The sequence below is a fragment of the Macaca fascicularis genome, chromosome 17, assembly GCF_037993035.2.
Source record: "Macaca fascicularis isolate 582-1 chromosome 17, T2T-MFA8v1.1".
Taxonomy (NCBI): Eukaryota; Metazoa; Chordata; class Mammalia; order Primates; family Cercopithecidae; genus Macaca; species Macaca fascicularis.
This window is the reverse complement of record NC_088391.1, coordinates 9,988,264-10,007,465: the sequence shown is the minus strand read 5'-3', so window position 1 is coordinate 10,007,465 and position 19,202 is coordinate 9,988,264. Positions and strand designations below refer to the sequence as shown.

Here is a 19,202-nt window from a genome sequence, read left to right as displayed (position 1 = left end):
GTTAATATGTCATTTCTCAGCAAAATTATTTGTAAAGTAAAACATCTAACAACACCACCAAAATCTTGTAACAGCAAAAGGAAGAGCCGAGCTTCTGAAGATCAACCTTCGTGAGGTCGAATTAGATCCTGATATTCAACTGGAAGATATAGCCGAGAAGATTGAGGGCTATTCTGGTGCTGACATCACTAATGTTTGCAGGTATTTTTTTAATGATCTGTGATGTTAGACATTAGTTATAGACTTGGCAGGAGGACTAGTCTTAAAGTCAATGTAGTTAGCCCAGTGTAGTTAGACATGAAAGCAGCTACCCATTTCTTTGAAATGGTTTCCCATTTGTCCTTTTTTTTTCCCATATAACTTTATTCTTCATTGTGAGATGAAAATTATATAGCATTGGTCACTTATGTTTTTGATCTTTGGATTTTAAAGAAATTGTTGTGTCGGTGGCTCGTGCCTGTAAGCCCAGCACTTTGGGAGACTGAGGCAGGCAGATCACGAGGTCAGGAGGTCGAGACTATCTTGGCTAACACAGTGAAATCCCGTCTCTACTAAAAATACAAAATATTAGCTGGGCGTGGTGGCGGGCGCCTGTAGTCCCAGCTACTCGGGAGGCTGAGGCAGGAGAATGGCGTGAACCCGGGAGGCGGAGCTTGTAGTGAGCTGCGATGGTGCCACTGCACTCCAGCCTGGGAGACAGCGAGACTCCGTCGCAAAAAAAAAAAAAAAAAAACTTGTGTCTAACTTGATGATAACGACTTTGACAACCTAAGATTAGTTTAGCTTTGTGTTGGAGCCTTTCTACATCAACATAAAGTAATATTATTTAGTTTTGGTTGGCATTATTTAAACACATGCCGATGAGCAAAAATGATCAGTGTAAGCTGGGGAAGATACACATTTAACATTTTTTCAGTTTAGCGACATCATAATTTTTAGACACCTCCTGTCACTCTGTGCAGTTATTTTTTTCCTTATTTTTCTAACTGTACTTAAATTGACTGTAGTAGCCTTTCTTTAAAGCTGTAGCATCTGTTTTTCTCACCTTTTCTGCTCGCATTTTTCCCATGTGCATCCAAGTTTAGTGGCATACAATAAGGTCACAATAGTTTCTACCGCTACTATAGTGAAATATTTAAGAACTTGACATTTTTGTTGGCTTGGCCTTCCTAATAGCTTTTTTGTGTTTATGAATTATCCTTTTCTTCCATACCTTCATATTTATGATGGTCATATTTATGTTGGTCAAAAAGAGCTGCACATGATGGTCATATTTATGTTGGTCATATTTATGTTGGTCAAAAAGAGCTGCACATGGGATCAAGAGAAGCCAGAGTTTATGCCTTTAGTTGCCTGCAAATACTCCATGTAGGGAATTCCGTGTCCACTGTATGTGGATATTCATGTTTCAGAGAGAGTGATTTGTGGCTTTATTCCTCTATTTAGGCTGTAGACAAACTGGTCTGTGATTTGAATTATCTTAACATTAGCCACGTGTTCATTTCCAAGTGTACAATTCAGTATTTCAAAATTCGACTTTGGTTTCTTAAACTTCTTGGCTGTCTTTGAGGAGCAAGTGGGAAAATATAATTCAGTACTGTTTGAGCTTAACTTAGACTTTTAGGGTTCATTAACTGTACATTTCATGTTTCTGGTTATTTGCATCCTGTTTTAACTTCTGCCGAACCCCCAGGATGTTTCTTAAGTGGAAAATTCTAAGAAGCCTCATAGAAAACATATAATCTTTTGATTGTTTTTTCATAACTTTGTTACAATTGAAAGTGTTTAAAACATGTGCAAAAATTACTGTTGACTGACTGTGGTGTATTTTTAGGGATGCCTCTTTAATGGCAATGAGACGGCGTATCAATGGCTTAGGTCCAGAAGAGATCCGTGCACTTTCTAAAGAGGAACTTCAGATGCCTGTTACCAAAGGAGACTTTGAATTGGCCCTAAAGAAAATTGCTAAGTCTGTCTCTGCTGCAGACTTGGAGAAGTATGAAAAATGGATGGTTGAATTTGGATCTGCTTGAATTTCTGTCAACTCTTTAATTTCTGGTATTTTTGTTTATAAAATATGAAGAAATTCCTGCAATTTTTAAAAAACAGATTTGGAATTTTTTTTCAGTGGAGTGATTTTCACCTAAAGGAAAAAAAACATCTAAAACTGTGAAGAATACTAAATGTAGTTGAGAAATAATTCAGGGCGAGAGTTTGCTAGTCTCCCTTCCCTCGCTTTGTACTGGTATTCCACGTGTTCCTGCATTAATATTGCACACCCAAGCCAGTCTATCAGGGAGGCTGAAGAGAGGGAGCAGTGTGCTATTTTAGAAACTTGTTTACAGAAGATTTAGAAATACCCCTATTTCTCATTTGCAGTTGTTTTTCTTTGTTTTTGTTTTTGTTTTTTTCCACTTCTTTGCTCTGTCAACATGAGGGACCTATCTATACAGGTTGACTTTTAACATCAAAATTGGATTTGTGTCACACTCTGTATTTATTGTTAAGAGAAGAATGACAGTATATTTTGGAGGAAATAATTTACTGATTAAACCTTTAGAATTTATGACTTACTGTTAGGAGTCTGTCATATGGTTAGAATTTTTACTTCCCCTCCCGCTGCCATTTATTCTACTAGCTACTTAATAACGTCTGGAGCTTTATTGAGGAATATTCTCACGCTCTGTGGTATTTGAATCATTTTGCCAGGTCATTTCTCTGTCTTTAGTATTTTTTTGCTGGTGCTTCTTATACTTAATATGGAAAGGTGGGAAGAATATTGCATTAGATGTAATTCTTCATTCTAGACTTCCAAGTGTGTTTTCACTTTTCTTGTGTGTGTGAAGGAGTCTCACTCTGTCACCCGGGCTGTGTAGTGCAGTGGCATGATCTTGGCTTACTGCAACCTCCGCCTCCTAGATTCAAGCAATTCTCCTGTCTCAGCCTCCCAAGTTGCTGGGATTATAGGTGTGCACCAGCATGCCTGGCTGTGTTTTCACTTTTCTTTCAATATGTTCAAACAGATGTATAGCCATTATTTTTCTCAGCTCCAACATTGTTTGATTTTTGTTGAATTTGATTTTAGTATTTGAGATAAATACTTTTGCATTCTAAACAAGTCCATTCTCTGTGGCTAACACAAAACAAATGAAATCTTTATAGTATTCCAGACAGCTAGTTTAACAAAACAGCATTGTACATAATGAATGATGTTCATTTGAAAATTCTAAAATTTGTCCTTGTCTAGGTTGAGAACTTTTACACACAGTAAGATAAGGATAGAAATCTGACATGCTCACTCAATACAGCAGGAATTACACCTTAGAAAGAAGCCAGAAAAAGTGAATGGCATATATCCAATCACAAGTAAATGATCCTGGCGTTAGTTTTTATGATTACATGTGTCTTATTAGGCAATTTATGCTTTAATGGTCAAGCTTTTAAAACTTTGTATTTGATAACATCCTGAATTATCAGTTTTGAGTAGCACCTACTGGTTTAAAACTAAAAATAATACAGCTTTTTGGACACTTAATCAAGATACTAAGAAGGTTTTTTTTTTAAAAAAGAGATTGATTATTTTTCCCTGCTAAAAACTATAAATGCCTTATGTTCTTTTCAGATAACTTAAGTCTGACTCTAAACTCCAGTATTCATCTGATGCTGTAAATTGCCGTTCTTTCTGAGACACAGATTATAAGATGCCAGATCATAAGACATCATGATTTTATTGTAATTGAATTCTTCCTAAAAACTGAGAGAAGTTTCCTTTTATTAACTTTTAAAATAAAGAAATAAGTAGTTTCATTGAGATTATTTTGCAAACGATTGCCATTCAGAAATGTACTTTTTTTCCCCTGAAGTTGTAGGAGCCATCACTAAAACATTAGTCTTGTGATTGTTAAAACTTGTTTGTATTGGGCTGGTGCAAAAGCAATTGTGGTTTTTCCATTACTTTCAATGGCAAAAACCGCAATTACTTTTGCACCAGCCTAACAATAGTTGATTAGTGAGACCTTTTCTGGGTTTCGTATTAATTATCTTGGTGTGCATTTAATTATTTTTCTGAATTCATGGATAATGACATAGTAATTGTGTTTCTTTTAATACCAGTTATTCAGTATTTGGCAACTCAGACTTCCTAGGAGCTTATCTTTACCATGTTAAGTGAGTCAGCTGTGCTTTGTATTTCCCTTGTTTCTCATTTTGCCCTATCAGTGGATGGTAAATGCTTTGTATGTCTCAAATCCCTTAAAGGATCTTAAAGACATCCCTCAGGTGTTCTATTTAACTTTTATTTTATTTTATTTTAATTATTTTATTCTATTTTATTATTTTATTTTATTTTTAATTTATTTTATTTTGAAACGGAGTCTTGCTCTGTCCCCCAGGCTGGAGTGCAGTGACGTGATCTCGGCTCACTGCAACCTCTCTGCCTCCCAGGTTCAATCCATTCTCCTGCCTCGGCCTCCTGAGTAGCTGGGATTACAGGTGCCACCACGCCCGGCTTATTTTTTTGTACTTTTAGTAGAGACAGAGTTTCACCATGTTGGCCAGGCTAGTCTCGCACTCCTGACCTCAGGTGATCCACCCACATCGGCCTCCCAAAGTGCTGGGATTGCAGGCGTGAGCCACTGCTCCTGGCCCCAACTTTTAATGTACAACACACACACACACACACACACACACAGTCTTTATTTCAGAAGACAGTGTGTTGCCTTACCCAGAATGAGTTTTAGGATTACGGGCGTGAGACAGACATACATACACACACACACACACAGAGTCTTTATTGCAGAAGACAGTGTGTTGCCTTATAGGCATGAGACACACACACACACAGTCTTTATTGCAGAAGACAGTGCATTGCCTTACCCAGAATGAGTGCTTAGATTACAGGTGTGAGCCACTCTGCCCAGCCCTTTTAATGTACATCACACACACACACACACACACACAGACTGTCTTTATTGCAGAAGACAGTGTGTGGCCTTACCCAGAATGAGATTGAATTGTTTTGCTTCGTTTTGTTTTGTTATTCTGTGTTGCGGTAGCAGATGCATTATCAAAGGAAAAATATTTGGCTCCTTTAATTCCTCTGAAAACATGAGTATTTTGAGTTCTGCAGCACAATGACTGTAGGACTAAGCTAAGTCTGCTTTGCAGATATCTGATCAGATAGTCCCTACATTCTGTAGATGTGTATTGGTTGGTCCAAGACACAGTGGGTGGGAGCTCTGTGGACCAAGACAAAGCTGGACTAGAGAGTACAGTTCCAACTTGGCAGTTTCTCTAACGGCTCTATATAGCTTCTGGCTTCTACTACTGAAACAAGATCACTGATGGAGAGGCATAGTAATCTGTTTGCACTTTGGAAAAATAATATATAAAAGTGTTTCCCCCTCCTTTTAGCACTTTAAATCTGTTTTGAAATTAGAACTGATATCCATTTGTTTGAATAGTGTGTAACTATAATAGATCTATTTTAATGAACAATTTTTACCATTTCCCAAGCTGCCTATTATAAGCATAACATGTTTAAACCTTTTGCCCCATAATTTCTTTTTTTAAAGGAAATTAATATTAGTGAAATATATCAAACCCCTCTTTAATGGAAGCTGCAACCTTCTAGTGATCCAAGTAGACAATAGATGGTGGCATCACAGACTGTATCTACACACTTTCGGATCTGACCACTGCCTCCCACAATACCGAGCCATTTTGGAAGGGGAAAACGTGGTGGTCTAGCTCTATAGCTTGGGGCTTAATTTCAGCTTCTGAGATCACAGTTTTTGGGAAGTCATATTTCACTCTCAAAACGTAGGCTTAGAGCACGAATTGCTCAAAAACTAAGCAAACCAATACCTGGTGAATCTATGGTCATATACATACACCAGGGGAAAATGTGTGTGTACAACCCAAATTTACAGTATGATTGTCATTATTTGACTTTGCTTTATGTAGCCTGACTCTGTTGAACATAAAATTGTTAGTACTCTAAGTTTTGGATAGCCTGAGTTCATTTAAATTCCTTCCTTAGGAATAAGTTTTTATATACACTGCTAAATCTGTGATGAGAATCATGAAACAGTAACCAGCTGAGGTAGCTATGATTCACTTTCTCCCCACCCTAACATGAGATAAAATGAAGGACCTAGGCAAGTATTTCATGTTGTGTGAGTGGACTTTGGTTGCTTCAATATTGCCTAGGTTATTGAGTCTTTCTCTGCCTAATAGTGGATTCCCACTCTTAAGATAAGTTTTATCTTATTAATGATAAATCACTTTAGGGTATATTCTGTATGACAGGCATAAAATGTTAAGGGTGAATGCTGGCCTTTTCCAAGAAAAGGCCACCTTAACTCGTATGAGGGAAAAGTCCTAACTATTCTCTTTTATGTACCTTTTTTTTCTTAAACGGTTTTGATTGTATATTTTTAAGAAACCGCTTAATTTGTGATGCACATAATATTTATGTGAACCTAAGAATATGTCACAATAGAAAAAATAAATTATAGTTGGGGGACATGTTGGGGGATAAAAATATTTAAGCTTCAAATGTTTTAGTCTCATCTCCACTAACTATTTTTACAGAAAGCTAAAAACTCTGTTGTGATTATTGTAAGTTTAGTTATTTATACTTTTAAATTTGGCTTTTCGTACTTATTTAATTTTTTTGACATTTGCTTTTAATATTTGTTTCTTAATGTGGAAATTGTGTATTTTAATAATCAAATTCTTAGGATAGTAGGTATATTTTTAAACATTCACCTCATTAACAAATAGATCTTTGAATTTTTATTGGGTTTTTTGGCTGCAGACAACTCTTTAGCTTTAATGTTATTTCTGAATTCCCAGTGACTTATTAACAAAAACAGGAAAGATGTTTAGGTAATGTCCTAAAATTTATTTTACTTTTCTCGTTTCCTGAGAAAATAAATGAAAAAACCCTGGATATTGCCTTATCACCAGCAGTGTGTAGGTTTTTGTATATTTGGAAATTTGGCACAAAAAAATAGGGAATTAGTATAGAGAAGTTCCCCTCCTATAAAAGGACTCCCATTTGGTTATCTGAAACTATGAAATGCACTTTACTTCACCATGTCTGAAATGACAGAATAGTGCGCTCTGGAAAGCCTGATCTGTGCGCGTGGAATTCCCGGCGTCTACCTCAGGTAACCAGGCTCAGTTTTAGGCGGGAACGAATTGAATTAAATTCAGCTACCTCAGGTAACCAGGCTCAGTTTTAGGCGGGAATGAATTGAATTAAATTCAGCTCATCGTCTATGCAGATTTGTTTCTGTTAAGCACGTCCTTCCCTCCTGCTGTTGCCCTCCTCCCATTAACTTTCCTTTTTAATCTTGAAATTGTTTAAAATATTTCGTCTTTCCTTCCCTAGCAAAGCGTTTATATTCCAAATAAGGCCTCTCTGAAACGTCTGAATTACTTTTCCCTTCTTTGCTGTGGTCAGCTTCATTATTTGGAAGTATTGCATTCAAAGCAGCAGCGTCAAACATGACACACATCTGTTTTCTTATAGTTTCATAAATACAAACTAATGTGATGACCTTAAAAATTGTGGATCCTACATGTTCCTATGTTCATTCTCTGAAAACCTGAGTAACTTTATGAAAACACACAAACCTGGACAAATGGCACATTTTTGTGACATTTTCACTGACAAATGTATATTCATATGATGGTACGGCAGCAGGGAGTGGCCCCCGTTAGCATGGTTGTGAGTGGACAGTGTCCAGCAGGATCACTGCACGTTATGATGGCTTGTCAGTGCGTTGTTAAGACTTTTGCTTCAGTGTTTGTCTCCCAGTATCTGAACCTAATTTAAAGAAAAAGACGTTTCCAAGTTGTATTTATTAAATGTGTTTTTCCTTACATTTTGTGCTGCTACTTTGCCAATCTCATTAGCTTAGTTGTGTTTGTGCTTAGATTATATTTGGTAATAAACTTATAGAGTGTTGCTTGTCGTCACTTTCTGTGTGGTTCATTTTGATCTATAGTCACGGACGCACTTCTTGCCACCGGTGGGAACAACAAACCCCTCACTAGTAAGGAATGGCTTTCCCCAGATTTTTGTTCTCATAAAATCACGTATTGTAAACCTGACATTTTGTATTGGCTATGCTTATGCCAATAATTTCAAGGTCGATGCAGGTAAGATGTGTGTTTTTTCAATTAATTCCAACTGGCATAATCAATACACTTGTCTTGCTTGTGTAGCACCATTGCAAAGTGGATGTTCCATATGGTGAATTTTCTAGATGACTAAGTCTTTATGACCTCCTCTAAACAATTTTTTTTAGTTAATAGACTTTATTTTTTTTAAGCAGTTTTAGGTTTACAGAAAAATTGAGCAGAAAATTTGGAGCTCCCATTTACTCACAACCCCTGCCCCAGTTTCTCCTCTTACTAACATCTTACATTACATTAGTGTGGTATATTTATTATAATCGATTAACTGATGTTGATGCATTATTATTATTCAAGTCCATAGTTGACATTAGGGTTCACTTTGCGTTATACACTTATGGGTTTTGACAAAAGCATAATGTCATGTATCCATCTTTACGACAGCAGACAAAATCGTTTCACTGCTCAAAAATTCCCTGTGCTTTGCCTATTCATCTTTCCCTCGCCTCCCAATTCCTGGCAACACTGAGCTTTTTACCGACTCTCTAGTTTTGTCTTTTCCAGAATGTCATATAGTTGGAATCGTATAGGATGTAGCCGTTTTAGACAGGCTGCTTTTACTTAGCAGTATGCATTTAAGGTTCCTCCATGTCTTCCTGTAGCACGATAGTTCATTTCTTTTTAGCACTGAATAGTACTCCGTTGTCTGGATATACCACAATTTGTTTATCCATCCACCTACTCAAGGACATCTTGTTTGCATCCAAATTTTAGCAATTATGAGTAAAGCTGCTCTAAACGTTCATGTGCAGATTTTTGCAAGCACATAAGTTTTCAGTTTACTTGAGTAATTATGGATGTGATTGCCGGAACGTATGGTAAGAGTATGTATAGTTTTATAAGAAACTAGCAGGCTATCTTCCTAAGTGGCTGTACCGTTATATATTCCCACTTGCAATGAATAAAGGTTTCTGTTGCTCCACATCCTCGCCAGCATTTGATGTTGTCGGTAGTTTGGGTTTTGCCATTCTAAGAGCAATAATGATGCTAACAAGCCTAACAGCTGGTTCACTAGGTTCACTGATAGGTGTGTAACGGTACCTCGTTGTTTCCATTGCAGTTTCCAGATGATGTGGAACATTTTTTCATGCGCTTATCAATTTGAAACTTTGCTAAACCGTATCACATTTGTTCCTTGAGTTTGTAAACTGAAGAATTGGAACTTACCCTTTTCTTCAGGATTCAGAGTTATGAGGTCAGTCCCTTGTTTTATGCCACTCTCTGCAATTAGTGGAGGGGTAGGAGGGCCTTTTTTTTTTTTTTTTTTTACATCTGTCTCACTGACTGGTCGTTGAGTTTTCATGTTTGCTTTTATAACATTTCCACTGGTCTCTTACCAACCTTTCTTCCTCTTCCGATGTCCTGTTTCCAGTCTTCAGTGAACCTAGAGAAATAGTTGTTAGGCTTGTTAGCATCATGTGTGAATGAGTACTGCAGTTTAGGGATGAGTAGTGGTGGGGAGGTCTATTCTTGGGCTCTAATGCTGTGTGTCGTTTCTCTGGGCTCTCCGTGGCCTTTTTAGCTTTATCTTTGGATCCCAGAAGTGCTCCTGATGGACCAAGTGTGAAGGAGATATTTTTGCATAATTATGGTGCCATGCAGTTGTGTAATATGTACAACTGGAAGGGAGCTAGCAACAATTTAATTCCATGGCCCCAGCCGGTTTTCTTCCTATGACCATGAGGGAGGTGTCGATCTCTTGGGAGGTATAAAGAAAAAGAATTAGGTTAAGTGGGACCAAGACAGGAGACATTTGTGGCTAGAGCCCTCCCACTCTCCCTGCAGTCCTTTCTCCAGTGCATATGACCAGTGCCACCTGTGACTGACCTAGCTCCCATGGCAGAGCATGGCGCAGTGTTGGAGTGTTTGCCCAGAGATGCCAGGAGTTTAACTAGAAATCGTGAGGGAAGATAGAAGCATTGCCTGGCTTCGTCCCTTCCCAGCATCAGCTGCTACCTTTCTAATGATAAACAGAAAGGCAGGGTGGGCGCAAGTCTCACCTGGCGGGTTCCAACAACAGATGCCCCAAGGCTGGAGGCTGGTCTCAGGTGCTCCTCCCCCTCCCTGGCTGGATGTCACCACTTCAACTGCACCTGGCCAGGCAGACGTGGGGCTTCACCTGGGCATTCCTCTGGCTCCTGCTACACCCAGAACAGGGCAGAAAGGGATCAGGGGAGAGAGAACATGTGCTCTGTGGTTACTTCTTATCCTTTTTACACTCAGAAAAGCTTGATGGGCAACTCTTTCCTAGTTTTACCTATTCTGATATCTTCTTAAGACCTCCCCTGTAAGTTTTGAGAGACTCACCAGCAACCTACAGCATTGAGAGCTGAAATTAAGAGCAAATGACTTGGTCCCCTCATCTTACAGGTGAAGAGTTGAACTCATGAAAATTTAAAAATATATGTTCAAGATCGTATTCTGACCTGGAAGCAGAACTTATATCCGTTTCTGATCTTGAAGAGTGCTGCAGACAAGGCTTAAAGAAAGCAAGTCGGCCGGGCGCAGTGGCTCAAGCCTGTAATCCCAGCACTTTGGGAGGCCGAGACGGGCGGATCACGAGGTCAGGAGATCAAGGCTAACACGGTGAAACCCCGTCTCTACTAAAAATACAAAAAATTAGCCGGGCGTGGTGGTGGGCGCCTGTAGTCCCAGCTACTCGGGAGGCTGAGGCAGGAGAATGGGGTGAACCCGGGAGGCAGAGCTTGCAGTGAGCTGAGATCTGGCCACTGTACTCCAGCCTGGGTGACAGAGCGAGACTCCGTCTCAAAAAAAAAAAAAAAAAAGCAAGTCAGATGGCAAAACATTTATTAAGGACCTTTAAGATTGCAGTAGGTACCAATACAGACAATTACCCGAGCTGATGATGGTTAAAAATAAGAAATGTAAGATAAGTTGACATCATAGGATTGGAACTAACATAATGTTTACTGTGTGCTAGATACTTTTATTTACTAAATTCATACATTAGCCCTAAAAGATATATTTATTCTTATTCTGTTTCTTCAGAAGAGAAAACTGAGGCTTATAGAGTGACTTGCTCTAGTTGAATGGCTCCTAAGAAGTGAAGAAGGATAGGAACCTAGGTCAATTTAGTTTCAGAACCCATTCCTTTGCCATATTCTAAGCTTACTCTCAACAATGTTAAAAACACACAAAAAGCACTCAATTTTTAAAATGTTGCATTCACCCATTTTTCTGAGGTTATGAATCACTTTTTAATCTTCCCTTTCTCTTACTGCTTTTTTGGTCAGATTTTTTAGGTAGACTATTGTGATAGGTTCTGTTTCAGAATCTATGTTGATAAGGCAAGAAAAGAGGGCTCTTGTGGGATTTAAATGAATTTGACACTATTGGCTCCTGTTTGCTCTATCAGAGTGCAAATATATAACTATTGTTTTTAAGGGCAACGCTTAATGAAATGAACTGATCATTCTAAAAATTCCCATGAATCATAGGCCAACAACTTAGGTGGCATAGCACTCTAACAGTTACGTTTATTCCTGGAACCTCCAGCAGTCCTCTGCTGACTGGGTGACAGCTTCAGAGTCCTTAGCTGGACGTGTACTTGTCATCGGAGCATCACCAAGTCATGGAGGGGGCTCACTGTCCAACTTTGAAGCACCAGAACAAAGTTAATTCTGAATGTTCAAAGTACTGACCATGGCCACGCCAACTGAACGCCCCTAATCTTGTCTGAATATTCAAAACGCCTGTCACTACATCTTAAATAATTTTTTAAACAAGTAACCATGGTATGACTACTGTATTCCATAACAAAAATCCTAAACTCCAGTGTTAGTAATTATTACGTAGAGGTGGATAAATTGAACTTCATTTGGGGTTTGTAAAATACCTCAAGCTATTTTTCAAACATTTCGAAATATGTTTTGTAACATTTCTCAAATATACTTTACTAAACATATTTCCTTTAATTTTTAAATCCCTTTTAAAGTGTTTGTTTAAGGGGAAATTTAATCCATGTGTTTCTGATTCATTTACAATGAACTCATCAAAGTTGTTTCTTAAGAATTAAGATTCTAAGAAGCCTGAGGAACTCTTCTCATGAATTTTGTCAGCCCTTAAAAGCCTTTTTCCAATCAAAACTTTTCCCCCTAAAGATAAATAAATGTGGATGAAATGTTTTAGTTTGGTTTACAATACAAAGCCCGTATTTCAAAATCTAACCTAGTTGTGAATTTAGGATAATAAACGATTCTGCCTTTACCGTAAGAGTTCACTTCATTTGTTGCTCTTCAAAGCAACTAACTGCAAAGGGTTTGCAATAACTGTGCTCTCCTGAAAACACACAACACTGACATTCCATACCGTCTTCTCAGATTCATAGCAAAGGTGACATAGGTGGGCTGGGCAAACATATTAAACTAAGTCAGCTAGTTATTGGGGATCTACCATGTATGCTAAATATGCATACAGTACATAGTCACACATATACGTACATGTGAAGACTCATTTAAGTTACTTTTGTGTGTTTACCTATACTTACAAATTTTAACAAAGTTTATTTTTTATTTTATATTAATAAATTATTGTGTGAAGTGGCTACAATCGTTCTCATCTCTATATAGAAATGTTTTTTGCCTGAGATTTAGTTTAACAGGTTTCTGTTGCCTAGCAGTAGGTTTTTGAGAATAGCTTTTTGTATAGCTTTAATTGAACAGGTTGATTGCATGAAATCATCTTAGCAAAAGTAAGGTCATTGCAGTGAAGGTAAAAGGAACTATGCTGACAACTAATTGGATAGAATGTCATAAGCCACAGTGGATCTGGAAGAGATTTGCAGAAACGTAGCAACAAAAGAAGGGAGTTTGTTCAAGGCAGCTAGAAACTGCATTCAGAAATATTCATGTTAAAAGAAAGGCACCATTTCCTTGGTTCTCATTAGGGAATTGTGTGAAATACATATTTGTTCATCACAAGAAATAATCAGTTCCTATTTTTAGTGGAAACTTTTTCCCTGAGTTGTTTAGTATGGGATTATTAGACAATAAAAACATCTTTTCTGTACTTTTCAAAATATAAACTAATTTCTTACATATTTCATTGGTTTGTGCCGTAGATGAACTCTTAGTATTTTAGGAAAAAACTTCCATGATCATTCCTTTTTAAAACCAACACTTAAAATTGTCTTTATTTAAATCAAAATGCAAAACCTCTTGCATTGAGGGAGACTTTTACCTTTTACTTTGTATTTTTTCATATGATAATTATTTACTTTGTAAAAGAAATATAAAATTATAAAGATTTTTTTAAAGCAATATTTGTAGAAATCAAATCAGTGTCTGCCCTTCTGTCTTCCAAAAGCCCTTGGCCTAAATAAGAGTCAGGCATAGCTGTTGACCCCATTTCATTTGACACAGAGGGAAGGAGTGTGTTGACCACTGTCACTCTCTCTCTCACCTAGGACAGCGCACTCCAGGCTGCATTAACTGTGTCTCTCCAGCAGTAAATGTGTGAGTTACACACTGTTACTACGTTGGTAGTTTAAGGATACTTGTAAATTACAGTAGTATTTCTATATAATTTGTAAAAATCCATAAAATGTAGAAATATGAAAGACTATCATATGAAGACACTGAAAAGTAATCCTTACTGCTACAAAATCCTTCCAAAAAACATGAGTAATATTTTCATTGAGAGCCATGACATTAAATATACTTTCTTATTTTTTTAAATCTTAGGATAACAATTTAGGGACAGTGATTTTATTTTTTATTTCAATGCTTAGTTATAATGACCATTACAGCTAAAAATGTAACTTCACAAAGGTGTGTAGATCCAAATGGAAGAAGCAGATCATTGGCTGCAATCTCAAGTAAGGAGCTTCAGTTTAAAATCATGCCCACTATGCAGAAGTTTTTATTTGGCTATTTGCATCTTTCTTGATGTCAGTCAGTTATTGCAAATGAATTGAAAGGTTGCATTTTATGTTGAATGTGCAGAACCTGCTGCACCTCTTCATTTGGAAGATTTTAAAACAGGAAAATTATTTTAAGTTGCACATATTAGAGTTCTTTAAAAAGAGGCTCAGTGTTTTTGGCAACAAAATCATGTAACAATGGAAAAATATTTCCCAACATCAATTTTCTTCATGTAACATGGATTTCTTTCATATAGTAATTATTTTCTCATCCCTTTTAGGAAAAAGAATAAAGTTGTAGAGTATAGGAAATAAGCATTTCATTTTATCTAGATATGTATATGAGCCTGTTACTGTGCATACAGCAAAAATTTAATAAAAACAATAGCTTTGCCTTTATTATATCTGATACATTCTGATATTTTCTAATTGGTTTCATGTTGTAAAATTCCTGGACCTGCCCCAGGAAATTGATTTCATTACTTGTTAATGGTGGACAGCTTGTAATTTCAGACCTTCTCCTGGACTGCAGGGTGCCACTGGCTGCAGCCCTGGCCCTCTCCCATCTCCCTCTGTGCGGATTACTCAGTGACACATTTGACAAGTGGCCTGGTGAGCAGCAGTGGCCATGCCTGGTTTCCTGGCCACCCGGGGGCTCATCCTTCACCATGCTGTTCCTGACAGGCCATTGCGAGTCTCTTTATCGTTTGAACCTGACCAGTCAGGTTCTCAGGGTCAGGCACTGGGCATCTGTCCTCTCTCTGCCTGCCTCCCTGAACCTCAAATGCCTGGGGATTCTAACTCCGTCCCAGTGGTGGTTTTCTTGAATTTGATCAGTCTAGACATGATAGTTCTTGAAATATTTAAGACACGCTTAATTTCTGTTGAGTTTTCATTTCTCCTCAGTCTTAAGATGATTCCTGATTTCTAGATATGATATGAATATGTCACTGTTCATTCCTTCTTTTTAAAAAAGTCAGCAGTGATCCCTGTGCCAGTGATGTTAAACACAGCCCCTGGGGAAGGACCAGGTCACTGTGGTTCTTGTACTAGTATAGGACATTTAGATAGCTGCCAGCTCCCCAGGGCAACACAGCTGCTTGGTGACCTCTCCTTGTTCCTGGAAGAGGAATAGGGCTCTTCAGTTACAGGACATGGGGCTGGAATCATTCAAGGGAGGACCAAGAGAGGAACAGAGACTCTTAGTCACTAACAGGAAAGCGATAAGGTCTGAGAGTCAGACTGCAAGGAAGAATCAAGGAAGGAGAGGATCGAGTTTTCAAGGGAAAGGAGTTCTTATGTGTTCTGCTGTGACCACCTGAAGAAGGTTGACAGAAGCTACAAATAGTTGGTCTTATTTGGACTGTGCCTCCTGTGGCCAAAGTACTGTTCCTGCTATTTGACTAGATACTTACTGGCTATTTAAAACAAGGCCTCATTTGGATCATGAGACGTATTTGGGTAGTGTGAGAACTTCAGCTCTGCAGTCAGAAAACGATTTTATCCTCAGCTCTACCACTTCTAAGCTGTGTGACTTTGGGCAAGTTACTTATCCTGTCTGTGGCTGTGTTATGTATCTCACCTCAGAATGGAGATAACAGGACCTTCCTTTGTAGGACTGTTGGGAAGATTAAATGACATACTGAATTTAAATCACCATCACGGCACCATACAGACCCTTAATGTTAGCTGCAGTGATGTGCGAGGGCTGGTACGTACCAGGCTGTCCCAAAGCCAAAGGAACATTAAGGAATATTGCAAAACTTTCCACCATTGATAGCTGAAAGTGTAGCCACGGTGAGAGGATCCACACGTGGAAATCGGCCAACACTACACCAGGGCTTTACCCATCCCCTATCCCCCTGGAAGAGTTAGTCTACCAGCATATCACAGGTTAGCTCTTTTTATTTTTGTGGGTTTTTTTCTCCCACTGCAAGTAATATGGGTCCAGGTGTGTAGCCTGGCTCTTTGTCACTCCTTCTGGGTAATATGCCTAAGCTTGCCAGTCGTCATGAACAGGTTAGTCTGACTTTCAGTGAGCCATTTTTGACTCAGTGAATGGCTGTTTTGGTGTCTGCCAAAATTAGGTGCCCCTCTCTTTCCTGAACTAGACTATATACTCTGATACCTTTATTGCAATGTTACAGAAGTCTTAGGACACTCGTAGTGGACAGACATATTCCACTTCCCTTTTAATTCCTGAGAAATACAGTCTGAGCTGTATCTAGGCAATATCCACACTGCCTTGAGACTTTTTCCGAAAGTGGAATTCATCAGTCATCCAGGAGGCTCTGAGCCTCGTGACTGGCATGGCTTACCTAGTGGCTGTGGTAGACTTGTGCCTATGGAGGTGTTTTGCTGAGGGCTTGTGAGAGCTATTTGGCACCTTTTCCAGCAAAGTTGGGAGAAGAAGGCGGAAGAGAGGTTCTGTTCTCACCTATTTTAATACCCGAACCAAAAAATGGAAGTTGGTGGTAGCACCGAATTAGAACTCTTGCCTCATTTAGCACACTAATCATCAAATTTCTCTGTATTTTCAATAGAAGCAAAGCATAAATTCTCAATAAAGAGGCACTTCAAATAGGGAATTTACAAACATTACACATTGTCTTTCGTGTTGCAGCTGTGAAACATACCTTCTAGAGAAAATCACACAGATTGTTGTGTACTTTCTTAAGAATTGCAGACTAGAGTCATGATTTGTTAGTCTCATTTGCTTTTCACAAGAAAAAGCATTACATGATGTCTGAGGGTCTCAGGTTCCATAACGGGGACTTTCCCAAGGTCTTTCATACGAAAGTTTCTGTGCAGCCCATGGGAGATTACACAGGGAGGCAGTCTGGAGACTCGCCAGGACTTATTTTAGTCTATTCTAATTTGAATCTTATATAGGCCTATTATTTACACCTATATATCAGTCCAACTTACTGAATGCCAACAAATTTGAGACACAACTCCTGCCCTCAAGGAACTTGTGTGCTGATAGAGAAAGCCATGAAGCAGTCCTAGGATACTGTGTGTGGTTATAACAGCATGCACCTGAGAAATGGTCTGGAGGAGGAGAAGGACAAAGAAGGCTTCACGGAGGAGGTGAGGTCAGCCATGTGCTGAAGCAAGCAGAGGAGTTTGCCAGGTGGCTAAGAAGGGAATATTAACCCAGGGGTGGGTGACGGTCCCCACCTTCTGGATGATTTACTATATAGTTACATTTGCCCCTTAGCGTGACTTCTTTGACAGCTGTTGATGGACAGCTCTGTGAGGACGAGAAGCACTCTTGTTGCCTCCTCCACAGGGTTTTGCAAGTTGTAGGTGCTCAAATCCCCGATGGGAAATGAGAACCTTAGCCTACAAAAAAAAAAAAAAACAAAAACCTCCCTTCTTCACTGGAACCCTGTAAGCAAAGCAGTTCCGAAGAGCACTGATAGGAAAAACTGAATTCACTGCAGATGACGACAGAGCTGGGGTTCAAAATCAGCTCCTAAGCAGTAATCTGAAGCAAAGTCATTGTCTAGTCTGTGGACATGGTCAGGATGCATACAAAGTTAAATTGTCTTTCAGAGTTTGTAGCTTGAAGGTGCCTTATATTGATTTCTGTTGTTTTGTATTGAGACGGAAACAAAACTCTGTTGCCCAGGCTGGAGTGCAGTGGTGCTATCTCAGCTCACTGCAACCTCTGCCTCCCTGGTTCGAGCGATTCTTCCGCCTCAGCCTCCCGAGTAGCTAGGATTACAGGCACCCGCCATCACACCTGGCTGATTTTTGTATTTTTGTAGAGACGGGGTTTCACTGCATTGGCCAGGCTGGTCTTGAACTCCTGACCTTGGGTGATCTGTATGCCTTGGCCTCCCAGAGTGCTGGGGTTACAGGCATGAGCCACCACACTCGGCCGATTTCTGTTTATTGAGTCCCTGATAAAACTGCTTTGCTTGCTTTCTCAAGAGGGAGGGTGACTGCCCCACCGCAGCAGGTCCTGCAGCCATGCCGACTTTGCAAAAGCATTCCTCTCAGTGCTTTATTATTTACCTGCTGTGGATGATGATACAGCTGCCAGTCACAATATCTTTTCAGTGCTACAACATTTCCCTCCATTTTTCCAGGCCCACATCTGGTCTTAGCCCATCCTGAAGTTGTCTATGATGTAGAATTTGTTCCACTTGTGAACTGAGCCTATTTTGAAACTCAAAAGGTGCTTCCTAATTTGCAGTTGTATATTACATTCACACATCTCAGATTGAAATTCACACAATCCGTTTTGCATTACTCACGCTTAATAGTAATTTCTTTTGGCTATTGCCCTCAGGCTATGTAAGAAAAAAAATAGATTTGAGCTTTTTATTTTGACTGTGTTCACGGACTGTAAATCTAATTAGTTTTCTGGGATTTTTTCTCTTAAAGTCGCATGCACGTTGCTCTCTGGACAAAGACTGATAAGCAGGGGCAGGTTTACCTTCTAACCATGTTCATCTTACCTGAATTGTCCTGGCACTTCACTTGGAAATACATCTTTTTTTTTTTTTTTCCTGCCCTAATTTGCTGCATCCGGTTGATGTGTGTCGCCGGTAGATATGGTACCCACCTGTGAAATGGTGAGGAAAATTATGTCCAGATTAGGTAATGCTTTCAGATTCCTCTATTACAGACCATTGACTCCAGTGTTTCTCAGACTGAGCTAGAGAGTTCATTTGTTCTAGGAGAAATTTTTCAGTAACTGAGTTTTCAGACAGAGCAGCAACCACAAGAAATATGAACACAATCTGGCCCATGGGGATGACCGCTCCAAATTGAGAGTCAAGGTCACATGACTCCAGGGATAGGACCAAAGTCTGCAACCGAGAGGGATTCAGCAATTAAGGAGTGGCCTGGGTGTTCCAGATGATGAGTCCAGAGTCCTCCTTTGGCCGATTGAATTCTAACTGGAGATACGGTGAATGGGGGGCATGGCCATGACGATTGTGTCATGCCAGCCCCAAATTCCTGTGGGAAGCAGCTGGCACTACATATTTGTATAGTTGTGTATCATTGGTTCCTTTATAGTTGTGTATCCATGGTTCTTTTGAAATGGCAAAGCTGCTGCCAGGAGCTCTCATTCTAAGGGTGTGTGTCGGTCAAGCCA

The 19,202-nt window shown here is 39.1% G+C and overlaps 1 protein-coding gene across 22 annotated transcripts in view; it reads left to right on the top strand.

The window, feature by feature from the left end:
- The window catches only part of KATNAL1 (katanin catalytic subunit A1 like 1), a 244,990-nt gene that overhangs the window by 91,205 nt on the left and 134,583 nt on the right, over nucleotides 1-19,202 (top strand). For 16 of the 22 annotated variants that reach the window (XR_012426790.1, XR_012426791.1, XM_074021801.1 and 13 more), the window contains 2 exons: nucleotides 75-201; nucleotides 1,835-7,989. The exons of 3 other annotated variants lie outside the window; for them this stretch is intronic. Coding sequence is in view for 15 of the 19 variants with exons in the window: in XM_074021801.1 (XP_073877902.1) it covers nucleotides 75-201; nucleotides 1,835-2,033 (326 nt within the window). In the remaining 4 variants the exon portion in view is untranslated. Of the gene's footprint in view, nucleotides 1-74; nucleotides 202-1,834; nucleotides 7,990-19,202 lie in introns of those variants that run through there. 3 more of the 22 variants (XR_012426792.1, XM_065533129.2, XR_010582529.1) reach the window with 2 other exon arrangements.